This window comes from Acomys minous (genome assembly GCF_964271855.1).
Source record: "Acomys minous genome assembly, chromosome: 16".
Lineage (NCBI taxonomy): Eukaryota > Metazoa > Chordata > Mammalia > Rodentia > Muridae > Acomys > Acomys minous.
The window spans coordinates 20254092-20270735 of NC_140498.1; the positions used below are offsets into that span (position 1 = coordinate 20254092).

General features: G+C 46.0%; 1 protein-coding gene across 1 annotated transcript; it reads right to left on the reverse strand.

The window, feature by feature from the left end:
* Positions 1 to 6267: 6267 nt before the first annotated feature.
* LOC311586354 (olfactory receptor 1D2-like) lies at positions 6268 to 7209 on the reverse strand (the record flags this gene model as incomplete). The annotated part of the gene is made up of 1 exon (XM_084762308.1): positions 6268 to 7209. One exon carries the CDS (start codon positions 7207 to 7209, stop codon positions 6268 to 6270), a length of 942 nt encoding a protein of 313 aa, XP_084618434.1.
* Between the last annotated feature and the right edge of the window lie 9435 nt (positions 7210 to 16644).

The window sequence follows — 16644 nt, forward strand, 5'->3', positions numbered from 1 at the left end:
ACACAGTCAGGAAAACACTTGTACACATAAAAGTCAATATTTTTAAGAAGCTAGTAAAGGAACATAAAATTAAACAGTAATAGTAAAAATGACTAAAAACGAAATAAAAACACATGAAACAGGAAATTAAAATTGACCTCAGTGTTGCTGTTATATATTTATATAGAACATGTCTGAAGTTATAAACAAAAAAACCATGGGGCACAAAAAGAGAAGAAAAACGCAGTCTAAAGAAACAAAGTGGAGCTGGATGTGATGGCACACACCTTTAATCCCAGTACTCGGGAGGTAGAAGCCAGTGGATTTCTGTGAGTTCAAGGCCAGCCTAGTCTACAAAGTGAGTCCAGGACATCCAAGTGTACACAGAGAAACCCTGTCTCGAAAAACCAACCAACCAACCAACCAGAAACAAAGTGGTTCTTAACCAGACTCACTGATGAACAGATGTTAAAACTATGGGTAGGAGATAAATAGCTATTATAACTGTAATTACAACGTGGGCTCATAATGACTAATAAGAGTTATAATGAAAACAAGACCAAATAGGTAATTTCAGCAGTGGTGGAAATATTAGGAAAACTCAAACAGAAACATGCGGGGAAAGATCATCATAACATAAAGGAAGAATGTTTTCAATTACATTTATCTGTTTATGTGGCATATATATGTGTATATATATTATATATAGTTATATATAATATATATGCACACCACCGTGTGTGTGTGTGTGTGTGTGTGTGTGTGTGTGTGTGTGTGTAGGGAGGAGGGTTCTCTTTTTCCAATGTGCTGGTCCTGGAATCAAACTCAGCTCATCGGGCTTGGGAGCAAGTTCCTTCTCCTGTTGAACCATCTCGCTGGCCTGAAAGAAAGCTTTAAATGGCTTCATCATTACCCTTGATGGAAGTGAGGAGAAAAATGATAAACTTGAAAATTGCCAAAGGAAGGGAAAAGATACTAAAAAGACAGTAGAAAGGGAAACAGCTGAGCTTCTGTACTGCCAGAGACACTGATGTAACAACCCGTGGTTCGGAAAGCCAGGCAAACACCCCAGAAACCAGCAAGAAGTCCCAGGAACCCTGGAAGTGTAGACTCTGGAGAGGCCGTTGCACACCAAACCGAGGCTTCTATCTTGGGAAAGGGAAAAATGGAACGTACATCCTACTGGGAGTGGAGGAAACCCTGTGTGTGAGTCCTGAGTGCGTGTGTGTTATGTACACGGGCACAGCTGTGTACACAGTGAATGCCTCAGTGCCCTGGGGGTGGCCGACCTTCGTCAGGCGAGGCTCAGAGCAGTGGCAAACCTTCTGTTCCAAGTGGGAACGTTGACAGTGTGCGCAGAGAATGTCCACCATTGCTTTCTCCTAGCACCCGGTGTTTACGGACTGTATCCCTGCAGAGAGACTGCGCCTACCAAGAACAGCCAAGCCTGCCTCCTTGTTCAGCTGTATATAACAACCCTGCCTCCTTGTGTATGCGTGGGTGTGGTCATCCTAGCCCCTGGACCAGCTGTACGCAATAATTCCACTTCTCTGTTCTACTGTAAATAACAAACACGCTGAGCTTGACCTGCAGTACCAAAGACAGACACCAGGGAGAGCAAGAGACCACCGGCTTCAGTCAAAAGGGGCTTGAGGACTTTTCCCACCCTTCTCTTTTTCTGACAGGGTCTCTTTTAAGTTGCGTAAGAACTCACCCTGCGGCCCCAGGTTCTGCACTTTCAGTGGTCCTCCTGCCTCATCCTCCCTAGCGCTGGGATTGCTGCCTACTCTTTAATTATGTATCTGTATGACACAAACCAAGAGTAGACACACCGGACATACCAGAGGGATCGCCAGGCAGGCGGAATGGTGGCAGTCTTCTCCGGAATGCAGCAGTCTGCGGACGCTGATGGAGGTGCTTGTCCATCCCCGCAAGGGCTCCTCGTCAACCTGCCACACCCATGATCACGATGTTCCCAGGAATGAAGTTACAGAGAGCCCGGATGGCCAGCAGCACAGGTTGGATAGGGAAATGTGATGTACACGAACCGTGAGCAGCTTTCGTTAGCCATAAAGAAGAATTAAGTTGGGCTGGAGATATGGCTCAGAGGTTAAGAGCACTGGCTGCTCTTTCAAAGGTCCTGAGTTCAGAACGAGATATTCTGGCCTGCAGGTGTACATGCAGGCAAAACACTGTATACATAATAAATAAATCTTAAGAGAAGAAGAAGAAGAAGAAGAAGAAGAAGAAGAAGAAGGAGAAGGAGAAGGAGAAGGAGAAGAAGAAGAATTAAGTTATGTTGTTTGCAGTGAAATACATGCAACCAGAGCGAGGGATGCTAAGGGAGATAAGTCAGATTTTGAAAGACAAATACTGCATGATTTCTTTTATTTGTGACTCCTAGATTTTATCCAGATATGTAAAATCGTATGTGCACACATGACACAAAAGCGGAAATGAAGGAAGGAGATTTAATTTTCAGATTTTAAAATACTCTTCTTCTTCTTTTTCTTCTTCTTCTTCTTCTTCTTCTTCTTCTTATTATTATTATTATTATTATTATTATTACTTGTAGTAGTAGTAGTAGTATGTGGTGCTTTGAAGAGGTGTGTCCTCTTCATGTGTTTGAATGCTTGGCCATAGGGAGTGGTACTATTAGGAGGTGTGGCCTGGTTAGAGGAAATATGTCACCATGGAGGCAGGACTTTGAGGTCTTAAATGCTCAACCTATGACAGGTGTAAAATGCATCCACCCTCCTGCTGGTTGCCGTCAGATCAAGATGTAGAGCTCTTGGCTCCTTCAGTCCCGTGTCTGCCTGCATTCTAGCCTGCTTCCCCTCATGATGATAACTGAATAAATCTCTCAAACTCTAAGCCAGCCCCAATGAAATGTTTACCCTTATAAGAGCTGCATTGGTCATAGTGTCTCTTCAGAGCAATAAGACCCTAAGATAATATGTGTATCCTGTGATATTTGTGCATGACTGAGGCACTTGTCTGCAGCAGCATGCATTTGGGGGTCAGAGAACAACTTCTGGAAGTCAATTCTCTCCCTCCACCCTGGATCTGAAGGTGGAGCTCCACTTGTCAGGGGTTTGCTCAAGCATCTCTGCTGGCTGAGGCATCTCACAGACCCTGTGGCTACACGTCTTAACTTGCAACTCCCACTAACCTCAGCTTGACTTAAAGTCTGAGGGCCTGTCTCCCCACTCCAGGCTTATGGGGTGCTCTTATTTTTTTTAAAGCAGAAACAGGTGTATATTATATATAGACAAATATATAATATACATATTTATACACATATACATATATTTACATATATGTAAAACAGGAATATATAATATGACAATGTGAAAATACACATACAAATACACACACCCACACACTTTTCTGTTTGGTAGTTAACATTGAGAAACTTTGGGGGCCAGTTGTGTGCTCTTATTTTAAGAGTTGCCACATGGGATAAACACGTACATTTCTGCTATTTTGTTTCATTTTTAAGACTTCACTGTCAGGTGACAATTCTTAGACCATGTCTCTCCTTCCATCAAGTGGGTCTCAGGGGTGGAATGCAGGTCTTCTCCACTTTATGATTTTACTTACAAAAGGGAAATGGTACTCACTATCTTTTTATATTTTTAAAAACTTTAATTTAAAAACTCCATTTAACCTTTGAACCCAGTTGAAAGGAGATAAGCAAAGTAACTTCCTAAGCTTTTGTAAAGACACCCGTGTCTTCGGCGTATGTTGTACTTTTCCTAAGCACCCCTCATGTTTAAACTATCAAACTGCTTAATTCTGGCAGGCCCTGAGCAGCCTTTCTGCGGTCTAGGCAAAGAGCAAGCGTTAACTGAGCGAAGGGGGAAGGGTCTTCTCTGTCAGCTGACGGCCACGCAGGGCGGCGAAGAGCCTCCGTCTCTCCACTGCTGCTCACACGGGAAGACGTGCAGGCATAGAAATGACTGCCACAACGTTTTCGAACTCACAGAGTCCAGCAGCAGGAGGTGTGGACCACACAGGGAAGCCCAGTGTTGGTCAGAGCGTTGGGGGAAGCACGGGTGAGGAACTCGGTTGTGGCTTCTGAAGGCAGGGGTGGGAAAGGCAATTCAGGGACACATAGACTGGCTGATTTAGATAATCCCACGTGCCCCCGGGCCTTAGGAACCCTACTGACCTCATGAGGGGACCTGAGGCTGATGTTGAGGTCCTTCTGAATTTGACTATAAGAGGCATTGTCACAGAGGGGTTCCCTCTCTCACCACAGAGGATCCCCCATACCAACATGGCAAAACATAGGAAGAGACAGAAAATAAAAGGGTATGGTTAATACAAACTCATGAATCCAATTTCAAAAATTACGTTTATGTAGGCCTTGATATCAAATCTAGAAATATGTTTTTTTTAACATACTATAGACTACTGTTCCCTATTTTGCCTGGCATAGTGGTACATGCCTGCGATCCCAAGACTGGGGAGGCTGAGGCAGGAGAATCACTACATTAGGTTAACTTGGGTTGTATAGCTAGATACCATCTCAAATAGGAACAAATTAAAACTCGCTGTTTTAATATCATGTTGATGTTTTACTAGAATGCTTTATTGATTGTTTTGATTTATTTAGAGCAGGTGGTACATTTGACACGAGCATATATCAATATTCTATATAATAAGCAAGGTTGAATACTATACATTTTTTTTTTCAAGACAGGGTTTCCCTGTATAACAGCTCTGGCTGTCCTGGAACTGTCTCTGTAGTCCAGGCTGGCCTCGAACTCACAGAGCTCCACCTGCCTCTGCCTCCCAAGTGCTGGGATTAAAGGCGTGCACCACCACTGCCCGGCTACATTTTTTTCTATAGAGAATAAATCAGCAATGAAATGTATTTCCTTAAGAATAAGTTGGTCTCGGGAGCTCTTAAAAGCACTTGCTGCTGCTCTCCCAGAGGATCCAAGTTCAGTTCCTGGTTCCCAAGACAAGCAACTCACAACCACTTGTAACTCCAGCTCCACGGGATCCAACACTCTTTCGTGACTTTCTTGGGCACCTGCGTACATAGGGCATATACTCACACAGGCACACACATACACACACATGCACAGAAGTAAAAAAACAAAAAACAGAAAACAAACTTTCATCTCCCCCAAAGTTGTCACAAGACCCTAAGTTCTCTTTCTTTTATTTATTGGCTCTGCCTAGAGGTGCCTCACCCAAGGGTTAGGACTGAGAGGTTTGGCCTTAAGAGTGCAGGGTCCCTTAATAAAGAATATATGAGGAAAAACCAAGAGTGTAGGGTCCCTTTAAAAAGCAAAATATGCCAGGCATGGTGACACACGCCTTTAATCCCAGCATTCAGGAGGCAGAGGCAGGTGGATTTCTGTGGAGTTCTAGACCAGCCTGGTCTACAAAGTGACTCCAAGACAGCCAAGGCTGAACAGAGAAACCCTGTCTCTGGAAAAAAAAAAAAGCAAAATATAAGGGGGAAAATAATGAGTGTAGGGTCCCATCCGTGGCTTGTATTTTACAGGCAGTCTAGAGGAAGTCCACCTCCAAAACACGTTTGTACTTCTGAAAACAATGGGGCTCCATGCTTGTTACTGTAGCAACCCGTGATTGGGGGTGTGGCCAGCCTGCTCCCTGTTCTAGGGGTGTCTCACCCTTCCTTTCCTTTCTAAGCTACCACACATCTCACTCTAACCAATAAAAGACCAAATGACAGCACTAACAAGCAAACCAACAACTGCCTGTCCTGACTGCTCTGACGGTCACTGAGATGTGACCAAAAGGTGGCAAGTAGGGCTTTAGGGCTTCTCAGAAAGCCCCTGGGAAACCCTCTCTGTCTTTCCTCTCCTTACTTGGGGTGCTAAAAGATGGCGCTTCAGCCTTGGAAGTACTGGGATCAATGTGTGTTCCTGGGGGGCCTTAGAGGAAAGGCCTGGAAGGAACCTCAATCCTAGCTTTGGATTTTCTACCTTGGTTTTTTCCATTATGGAAATAGTGATACTAAGAGTATTGTTATCTTGTGTTTTTTAACTCAATATAATCAGGATTTATTTATTATTTATTTATTTATTTATTTATTTATTTATTTATTGGTTACCTGCAGCAGAGATTTAAGTGTCTCTTCTAGTAACAGTAAAATTCTATTCTAATTTCTAGATGATTTTTTTTTCTTTTCTAAAAACAGCCTGAGTAGGTGAGTAGGAGGAGACAGGTAGAGGTGACGTCCAAGGTCAGGCTCCAGGCCTTTCTGTCTTAAACACCCAGACACCAAGCTGATACTTAACCAAGCTAAGGGGACTTCGAGACCCTGTTGAGGAGTCTTGTCACTGCCTCCTTCATGTCCTTGTTCCTCAGGCTGTAAATGAAGGGGTTCAGCATAGGGGTTACCACAGTATACATGATGGTGGCCACCGTGTCCTGGGTGGAAAAGGAATCTGGAGGCCGTATATAGATGCCCAGAACCGTCCCATAGAATAGGGTGACCACAGACAGGTGGGAGCTACATGTGGAAAATGCTTTGTGCCTGCCCTTGGCAGAGGGTATCTGGAGGACCGCCATAGTGATGCGGACATAAGAGACCACGATGAGGATGCAGGGGGCCACGAAGAGGACCACGGCCCCCAGGAAGACACGTTGGTTGACTCGTGTGTCTGAGCAGGCCAACTTCATGAGCAGGTAAGCATCACAGTAGAAGTGAGAGATTTCCGGAGGCGAGGAGCAGAAGGTCAGTCTGCTCATGAGCAGCGTGTGCACCAGAGAGATGAGGCCAGAGCACACCCACACAATGGCTGCCAGCCCCCCACAGAGCTTGGGGGTTATGATGGTGCAGTACTGCAGTGGGTAGCAGATGGCCACGAATCTGTCCAAGGCCATGGCAGCCAGCAGAAAGGTGTCCACGTTGGCAAAGGAGATGAGAAAGTACATCTGAGTCAGGCAGTGGGTGTAAGAGATGGTCCGTGTTCCGGCCACATGGCTAGCCAGGAGCCTGGGGATGAGGTTGGTGGTGAAGCAGATGTCAACAAAGGAAAGGTTGGCGAGGAAGAAGTACATGGGGGTGTGCAGGCGGGAGTCAGAGCTGATGGCCAGGAAAATGAGTGCGTTCCCAACCACGGTGACCAGGTACATGCACAGGAAGGCCCAGAAGAGGATCTGTTGCTGGTGTGGGTCATTGGTGATGCCAAGAAGGATAAACTCACTGATTGCAGTTTCATTCTCCCTCACTTTGGACATCTCCCTGTGGATCCTGGGCGGGTACAGGCTGGACAGCGGAGCTTACTCTGTGTTCAGAATCAGATCACAGTTCAAATGTTGGAGCTTTCTGCCAGAACCGTGTGTGTGTGTGTATGTGTGTGTGTGTGTGTGTGTGTGTGTGTGTGTGTGTGTGTGTGTGTGTGTCCAGAAGAAGGCATCATATTCTCTGGAGCTGGGGTTACAGGTGGTTCTGAGCCACCATATGTGTGTGCTAGGAACTGAACTTGGGCCCCCTGGAAGATACACACATGCTCTTCCCCACTGAGTTCTCTCTCCACGCCACCCACAGCCTATTTATTTGGTCATTTGTTCATTCATTTTTGAGGCAGAGTTCTTGCTGGTCTGGGAGTTGCAGTTCCACTCAGGGGGTTCACCAGTGAGCCCCAGCAATCCTCATGTCTCTGCCTTCCAGCACTGGGATTACAATTCTGCCCAGCTTTGATTATTTGTTTGTTTAATGTGGATTTTGGACATCAAGCTTGGGTCTCATATGATAAGCCCTGCCTACTGAGCCATCTCTCTAGTCCGGTGGCTCTCAACCTTCCTAAAGCTGCAATCCTTTAACACAGTTCCTAGTGTTGTGGCGACCCCCAACTGTGAATTTTCTATTGTTGCCACTTCATAACTGTAATTTTGCTACTGTTACGAATCATCATGGAAATATAAATATTTTCTAAAGGTCTTAGGCAACCCCTGTGAAAGGGTTGTTCAACCCCCAAAGGGGCTGTGACCCACAGGTTGAGAATCACTGCTCTAGCCCATAATAATCACTTTTTGATCGAGTTCAACTGCACTAAAGATCACATGCAATTTTCTTAATTCCCACCTTATAATATAAGTTCTTTCCTCGTGTCCTCCCTTTAGATGGGGCACACTGGCAGTACAGGGACAAGGGACTTCTTATCCAACATGGTCTGAACGCTGAGCTGGACTCTCTCGGGCATGCTGCAAGCGCTGTCTGGTTGGTTGTCAGCTGCTAGGTGCTGAGGCAAACACTTAGGCACCAAGGCTTTGACCCCTCGGCAGCTGTGAAGGAAAGGAGACCTGGCCTCAAAGCCCCAGCAGCGAGGAGGCAGAGCAAAGTGGGAAAGTGCTGGCAAACGTTTCCAGAACCTTCAGACAGAGTGTGTGACCAGCCTGTAATAGATGCCCAAAACCATTGCTCCCTGCTTTGCCCAACCCACTGCTGGCTGTCCTCTGCTCTGTGTCTCTCTGTGTGTCCCTAAAGTACAAGGTGACTCTCAAAGTTCAGAGTCTCACCCTTAGAGGAGCCTGTCCCATAAAACCAAACCAAGCAGCAAGGTTTCAAGGCAGCCCAGACTGTTACCTGCCTGCATCCCTGTCCCCCATCCATGCTGCAGCATCTTCTCAATTAAACACCCAAAGAGACTGAGACACTCTCTGGTGTAGCTCAGGCTGAAGCCCAGACTCCTAACCAAAGTCCTCCATCACCTGATTCCTGCCCTCTTTTCTTACTGTGTCTCCTGTCAGGCACACGGAACTTCAAGTCCTTCCTGCCTTGGGGTCTTTGTGCTAGGGGCTGACTGTGCCCTGGATTCTTTTTGCTTTGACCATATTTTTGCCTCCAGTCAAATAGCAACTTCTCAACAAAAGTGTTTAGTTTGTTCTATTTTGTTTTGTTTTATTTCATTTACTCTCTCTCTCTTTGTTTCTCTCTCTGTCTCTCTCTGTCTCTCTCTGTCTCTCTCTGTCTCTCTCTCTCTCTCTCTCTCTCTGTCCCTCTCTGTCTCTGTCTCTCTCTTTCTCTCTCTCTGTCTCTGTCTGTCTGTCTGTCTGTCTGTCTGTCTGTCTGTCTCTCTCTCTCTCTCTCTCTCTCTCTCTCTCTCTCTCTCTCTCTTTGTGTGTGTGTGTGTGTGTGTGTGTCTGTCTGTCTCCTCACAGGACAACTTTCAGAAGTCAGTTCTCTCCCTCCACCATTGGTTCTAGGGGTCAAAGTCAGGTGACCAGGCTTTCATAGTGTGCTGACTAGTTTTATGTAAACTTGACACAAGGGAGTCATAAGAGAGGAGAGAGCCACAATTGAGAAAATTCTAAGCTGGGTCTGGAGAGGCAGAGGTAAGCAGATCTCTGTGAGTTCAAAGCCAGCCTGGTCTACAAAAGTCCAGGACAACCAGGGCTGCGTAAAGAAACCTGTCTCAAAAAACAAAAAAACAAAAAACAAAAACAAAAATGCCTCCATAAGATTGGCCAGCAGGCAAGTCTGTAGGGCATTTTATTAATTAATAATTAGTGGGGATGGGGAGGTTTTCTGGGTGGTGCCATCCCTGGCCTGGTGGTCCTGGGTTCCATAAGAAAACACTTTGAGCAAGCCATGAGGAGCAAACCGGTCAGCAGCACTCCTCCATGGCCTCTGCCTCAGCAGCCTGCCTCCAGGTTCCTGCCCTGTTTGAGTTCCTGTCTGACTTCCTTCAGTGATGGACTATGATGTGCAAGTGTAAGCCAAATAAACCCTTTCCTCCCCAAGTAGCTTTGGTCATGGTGGTTCATCATGGCAGTAGACACCTAACTAGGGCATATAGCAAGCACGCTATCTTCCAAGCCACCTCCCTGGCCCCTGTTTGTGCAGTTTTAACCAGCTACTCTTTTGTATGTTTCTTGCCTGCATCTCAATACAAATTCGTTTGTTCACTGACTTACTTATGGGGCCTTTACCTCACCAGGCTGTGCATTCCTCAGACCATAGACACATCGGTCTCATCCACTACTCAGCGCCTGGACCAACACCTGATATACAGTAGGGGCCAAGAAAGGAGTCCAAGGAAATAATAGGTGTTCACAAAGGCCTTGCCCACTAAAATCCAGCCACATAAAAAGGCAGCCAGAGTAGCCTGTGGCTAAGGACTCCATTCAAGAAATAAAACTAGAGGCGGGAGAGATGGCTCGGTGGTTAAGGGTGCCTGCTGCTCTCTCAGAGGACCAGAGTTCTGTGCACCAAAAGCAGGAGGCTCACAATCAGCTCTAACTCCAGTTCCAGAGGATCCAGTGCCCTCCTCTGGACTCCAAAAGCCACCAATACTCCGCACACACACAAATTTGTAAAGCAAACAAAACAAAAATGGCATGTAAAGCATGAGATACAGGGCCAGCCGACCCCTGACCTTGTTCAGCCAGTGCCAGTGTTGACAAGTCCAAGAACATCTGTCTACAGGAGTTTCTTCCGTGACACCATGAAGGAGGATGACCACATGTACAGACTCCGAGTAACCCAGGGCTTGTGATGAGGTGGGTGAACTGCTTCTACCAGACCCAGCCTCCATGCGTGTTTTCTTTGGGCGTGTGCCTAGGCTGTTCCCAGAAGGCTTATATGTTGTGGTCATGGTTTCCAGGGTGGTCTGCTGGGAAGTGGTGGAGATTTGAAGGCATAGGGAGTGGGCCTGAAGCCGTGGTTAGGCTGGGTAAGAGCACTGGTTGCTCTTTGCAGCTCACTACAGCATGTGCCTCCAGCTCTAGGGGGACATGACGCCTCCATGGTACTTTACTCAAAACACCCAGACTCATAAAAATAGGGAGGTAGGTAAGGAGGGAGGGAGGGAGGGAGGGAGAGAGGGGGGAGGGAGGGAGGGAAGGAGGGAAGGAGGGAGGGAGGGAGGGGAACAGGCAAACACATAAGTTTTTGATGTTGGCTTACTGGTAGGTCTTCTGGCCACTGGTATGTGTGTTTGAGGGGACTGTCCCCCTCCCCTCTTCCCCAACCCCTCCCTCTTTCTTGTCAACAACATACATGGCTTTGTTATATCACACACTTCTACCACCATGCGCTGCCTCACCATAGGCCACAAGCAAGAAGGCCAATTGACTCTGGACTGAGAGCCCTCTGAAGTCATGAGCACAAATCAACTTTCCCTCTCGATAAGGTGGCTGATTGCCTCAGAAGTTAGTTACAGCAACGGAGGCTGATGAACACAGATCTTTAATGTTCTGCAAAACACTTCATACAGGCAGATAGTTTAAAAATTCACAGGGAATCTGAATTTCTGAGTCTTGGGAAATCTTAGTCTGGGAACAATCACACACTCATTCTCTCATAGAGCATCAATCGGTCAGGAGAACGGAAGAGCTAATAATCAATGAACAACAACTATGCTTTAGAAAAACGGCCTGCAATAGCTCTCTATACTGACTTCCTGTGTGTCCCTAAGAGCCTTCCTCTGTAGTAAGTTTATAACTGGTCCCACAGGATTCTAGGAGGCACAGAAAATTTAGGGGACTCCCCAAGCAGCAGAGATGATATCCGCTGCTCCAGGCAGCCGGTTCTGATTATCATGGTCCCCTCCTATTCTAGTCCTGGGGTTATTGGGGGGGAGGAAATGTCTACAGTCTACACACTCCCTGCCTGCTACCCTTTCTAGGATCTGCCTGGTGCTCCGGGTTGTGGAGACTCCGAAGCAGTTCTGAAAGCTTAGGTGAAGACAGAGTCAGGTCGGTTACGAAAAGATGATTTCAAATGCAGACCATCCACTTCTATCATTTGAAACGGAAACTAAATGTAAGGGGACTCTTGGTGTTTGTTTTTGGAGATTGGGTTTTTATAGGCCAGGCTGGCCTTGAACTTGCTATACAGCTGAAGATGACCCTCAACTCCTGATCCTCTGCCTCCACCTCCTGGAACTGAGAATACAGCCACGTGCCACCACTCCCGTCGTAGAGTTTGAATTCTTAAAGAACACCTCTTGCTTTCATTCAGGGTCAAAGTAAAATGGCTCTCACCCAGTTGGTCTGCCAGTTGGTCTCATTCAGTACAGGAGTCGACCCTGTCCTCTGATAACACCATTGTATTCCAGAAAGGTCCAAAGAGACTCACAGCTGACATGCTGCAAGGCAAGGAGGATGGGCTGGGCCTGCAGCTCCGTTAGCAGAGTGCTTGCCTGGTGTCTGTGACATTCTGACTTTGAACCCCAGCACAGAACAAACCAGGAGTGGTGGTGCACACACTCACACACTCACACACACACACTCTGAAGGTGGAGGCAGGAGGTTCAGAAATTCAAGATCATCCTTGACCACATAGTTTGAGGCCATCGTAGGGCCAGATGAGACCTGGTCTCAAAAATGCTTGCATACATACACATACAGGTATAAAGACAGGAAGGAAGGAAGGAGGAAGGAAGGAAAATAAAAGCAAGGAAGAGGTAATTGAGATGTGTTAAAAATTCATCAAGAGTCTCAGGTACCTGGTACTTGGCTTATATGGAAAATGTGTGGAGAATATCACACAACAAAAAGCAATTGAAAAATATTTTCTTTTAAAGTCAATATTACCAACCATCATTTAAGAATCTCAAGAGAAACATTAGGACCCTTTCTGGTTGATCAGGACCTTGCACTGTGAGTGGACCCCTCTCCCACTGCCCACCTCCTCTGATCCTCTGAACTCTGCTACTCAAGAGGAAACGGAGGTAGAAAAAGACAGAGGAGGCTGGTGTGCCTGATCCCATCCTGGCTCGTGTTTAATCTAGAAATGGATCGGATTCCTGAGCAGATGGCTCTTCTCAGTTTTCCCTGTCACCTGGTATGGGTGACAATAGCGAGGAACAAGGGGAGGATGTGTTTACACTGTCTGACTCCATCCTGGTAAATGAGAGTCAAAGGCTTACAGCTGCCAGCCTGTCCCGCCCTTTACTTGCCCACACTAGCTACCAGACAGTACACAAGAGAATGCAGCACAGAATACCAGACTCTCCTCACACTGAGGCAGGCCATCGTGTGACCAAGGGGAGAGTAGGGTGGAGAGAGAGGCGTCAAGAGGACGTAGGGGACAGTTTAGTGAGTAAGTCCTGGCCTGGAAGGCACAAGGCACTGGGTTTGAGTATTAGCACCATACAATTTTAGCCAAGGACAGAAACACACCAAAGCTGACACGCAACAGAGCTTGCGCTGAAAAACCATGCTCTGTGCAGATGTCCCAGTTTACTGGCATCATTGAGCCTTTGAGCTTTCTCCAGCCCCAGTCATGTGTCCTACTGGAAGGGCCTTTCTCCTTCACTGCATCTCTTCTGTTATCTGCATATGTCTATGTCCATAATTTTTTGTACAAGGGACACAGGGACCTGGGAATCCCAGGTGTAGTGCTCAGCACCCAAAATATCATCCAGACAGCCAAAATGTAGCAAGACTTCCCCCACGTGTCACTTCCTTACCTTCTTCAGTCCTGACTGTTGCCAGGTAGGAGAGCACCTGCCATGGACCAGTAAACCATGAAGGCAAAAGCTGACCCACTAGCAATGGCTCCCGCCGTGTAGGGGGGCAGCCCCCTCTTTTCTCACAGTTGTGTGGTGCAGGTGTTATACCTGGGCTCCTGGTGGCACCCTTTGTTTTCCTCTGGGCTGGAACACAGTTTGACTTCATGTATATTGTTAGTTTTATGACGTCTAGCACTGAGAGAACCCCCAAAGTGCCTTATTACAGGTGAGTCAGGAGAGAGCGCTGCTGCTTCCTCTGACTCCCTAAGGGCTAACAAAGGAAGGGGGAACATTGTTTCTACTGCAGGTCACTGGTGTGCGTTCTCTGTGGGAAGCTTAAAGAGAAGTCAAGTCTCAGTGGGATGGGACCCCTGTAGATTCACTAAAGATGTTGGCCATGTCTTTTCTGAATATTCTCTGCCTGTTTATACTCTTATCAAAAGATGCGGAGATACACGAAGAACCCAGATCCTAATTGGCAACAGACCTAACTAGTCTGTATTTGGAATATATATTTTTGAAGTTGGGTGAAATGGAAAAAAAAAGTTGGAGATCTGACTGACACATAAGAGGTAGATAATTTGGGAAAGGTCATTGGCCCAGGCCCAGCTCTTCAACAGTGTCTTCTTATTGCTGTGACAAGATATCTGAGAAGTAGCTTAAGGGATGGTTTGTTTTTGCTTAAAGTTTGAGAGGACAGAGTCGACCACGGTGTGACGCAATGGTGGTGGCCACATCAGGCAGCTGGTCACATTACATTCACAGTCAGGAAGCAGAGAGAGAGGCGAATGCTGGGGCTCATCTCACTTTTTCTTTTTTATTCAGTCAGGGATATCAGGCCCTGGGATGGTAGAACCCAAATGTAGGGTAGGGATCCCCTCAGATAAACCTTTTCGGAAGCACCCTGGTAGACATGCTCAAAAGTATGTTTTCATGGTGAGTCTAAGTCCAAAAAAGTTGAATGTAAAGATGGGCCATCATGGCATCAATATGAATAGTTGGAATCAAGATTCTCAATTCCCTAGCTCTGTTAGACTTGGAACCTAACTTCCTAGCTTCCAGGGGATCGTTTGATATTAGATGCTGTTGTGCCAGATGTTATCATTGGTATTTGGGAGAGGTGTCAAACTATCCTGACCAGTGCCTAAGCATCTTTTTTTATACAAAATATCTCCCACAGTTCTGGTCAGAGAGTTAGAAAGCCATGTGCATAAGTGTTGTTTGTTTGTTTATTTTTGAATTCTGAGATTCACCTATTGGGCAAATGAAATATGCCAAGGCTTTCATGATGACCTTCTTGTCTGGTAGCATGAAGTATTATCTCAGAAGCAAATTGGCAATATGCCCAGCCTTGAACAATGGGATGGATTTCAGGACACAGTCCAGAAAGCATTGCCTTTCCATCTACTGGAATTGTCAGAAGGGGTCCTATACATCGTTTGAGTTTCTTGCCTTCACTCAGCTTTGCCAGGTGAGGAATATGTGTCTCTTTAACCCATGGGACTCAATGGTGACGCCCAATAACAATTTAACATAGTAGATCATCACAAGAGTTCCCCAACTCCTGCCTGGGTTTCCTCATTATATCTCTGCGTAAATATTTCTCTTTGGTGTGGCAGGTGATGCAGCTTCTGAAAAGCACTAGCAATGAGTTAGAAAAGGATGCTTTCAGGTATGGGCTAGATGCCTGGACATAATGCACAGGGTGATGGAGGAAGTAAACATTGCTAGCACAGGTGCACTTTCTCTTTTCTTCCTGGTCATCATGAGTAGCTAAGCCATAGCTTCCCTCTCAGTGTTGGAGACATAGCAAAAGTTCTGCATCCTGATCCATAGGCAGAGAGGGGAGAGAGAGAGAGAGAGAGAGAGAGAGAGAGAGAGAGAGAGAGAGAGAGAGAGAGAGAGAGAGAGAAGACAGAGAAGAGAGGGAGAGAGGGAGACTGGACCTGCCATGAGCTTTTGAAACCTCAAAGCCCACCCCCAGCGATATACCTTCTCCAACAAGACACACCTCCTACTCCTTATAATCCTTCTGAAACTGTTCTACTCTTTAGTGACTGAGCAGTCAAACATGAGCCTTGGGGAGCTATTTTTATTCAAACTACCTTGGGCTAGGAGGATACACATTCTATTTGGAATTTTTTATATGGAAAACTTGTTCCTTTTCATTCCTTTGCTTATTCAAATGCTTATTTTAATCAGTATGGACTTCCCTTCCATTTTAAGTTACAATTCAATAGATGTTGTAGATCCTTGGTCCAAAATGCCTGGGATAAAAATATGTTTCAGATTTCAGGTTTTCTCCTAATGAAACAGCTTGGAGTGAAGCCAAATATAAACATGAAAAAACATTGTGTTTTATATGCAAGTTATACATATAACCTACAAGTAGCTTCATATAATATTTTAGTGCACCCAAGTTTTGATTGCTACCTGCCCAGTAAGGTTAGTTCTGGGATTTTCCACCTGTAGTATCATCTTGGTACTTGTCAATATGGAGATTTGAGGGTTCTCTTAAGTTTTGATTTTCTTCCAGGGGTGCTCATGCTGTACTGCCATATTTATTTGTGGTTTACTGGTTCTGGCTTTGCCCATCTGGAGCCCATCTGGGTTGGTTTTTTGAGCATCTACCCACTGCCATTTTTCCCTCCCCTCCCCTGACCAAGGTGCCATACTCAATGCCACAAAACTGCAGTAAGTCACTTTCCCCAAAATCCCAAACCAGGAGTGTTGAGCCAGAAATACAATATAACTCTGAGCTTCAGTGCAAATGCTAGATAGAGGGCATGTTTGAATCTGAGTAGTGTTAGAGTGGGGTTCATAGTCACCACACTGGAGGCTAAACTTAGTGCCTCTGAATGCTTGGCAGATTTCTATGCTAAGCTACATTCGCTCCTGTGACGGTCTGAATGGAGAATGCCCCCAACAGGCTCCTGTATTTGAACACTTGGTCCCTACTTGGTGTCACTATTCTGGAAGGTGATGGGACCTTTAGAGAGAGAGGTTTGCTGACGGAAGCACGGCACTGGGTGTGGGGCTTGAGATTTTATAGCCTGTCCCCACTTCCTGCTCTCTCTCTCTGTTTGTCTTCTGTTGGAATGAAATGTCATCTTTGCACGGCTTTCCTTCCATGAAGGACTGTGACCTTTTTGGAACTTTAAATTAAAATAACCCCCTTTTCTCCTCTAAGCCAATTTTTGGTCAGGGTATTTTA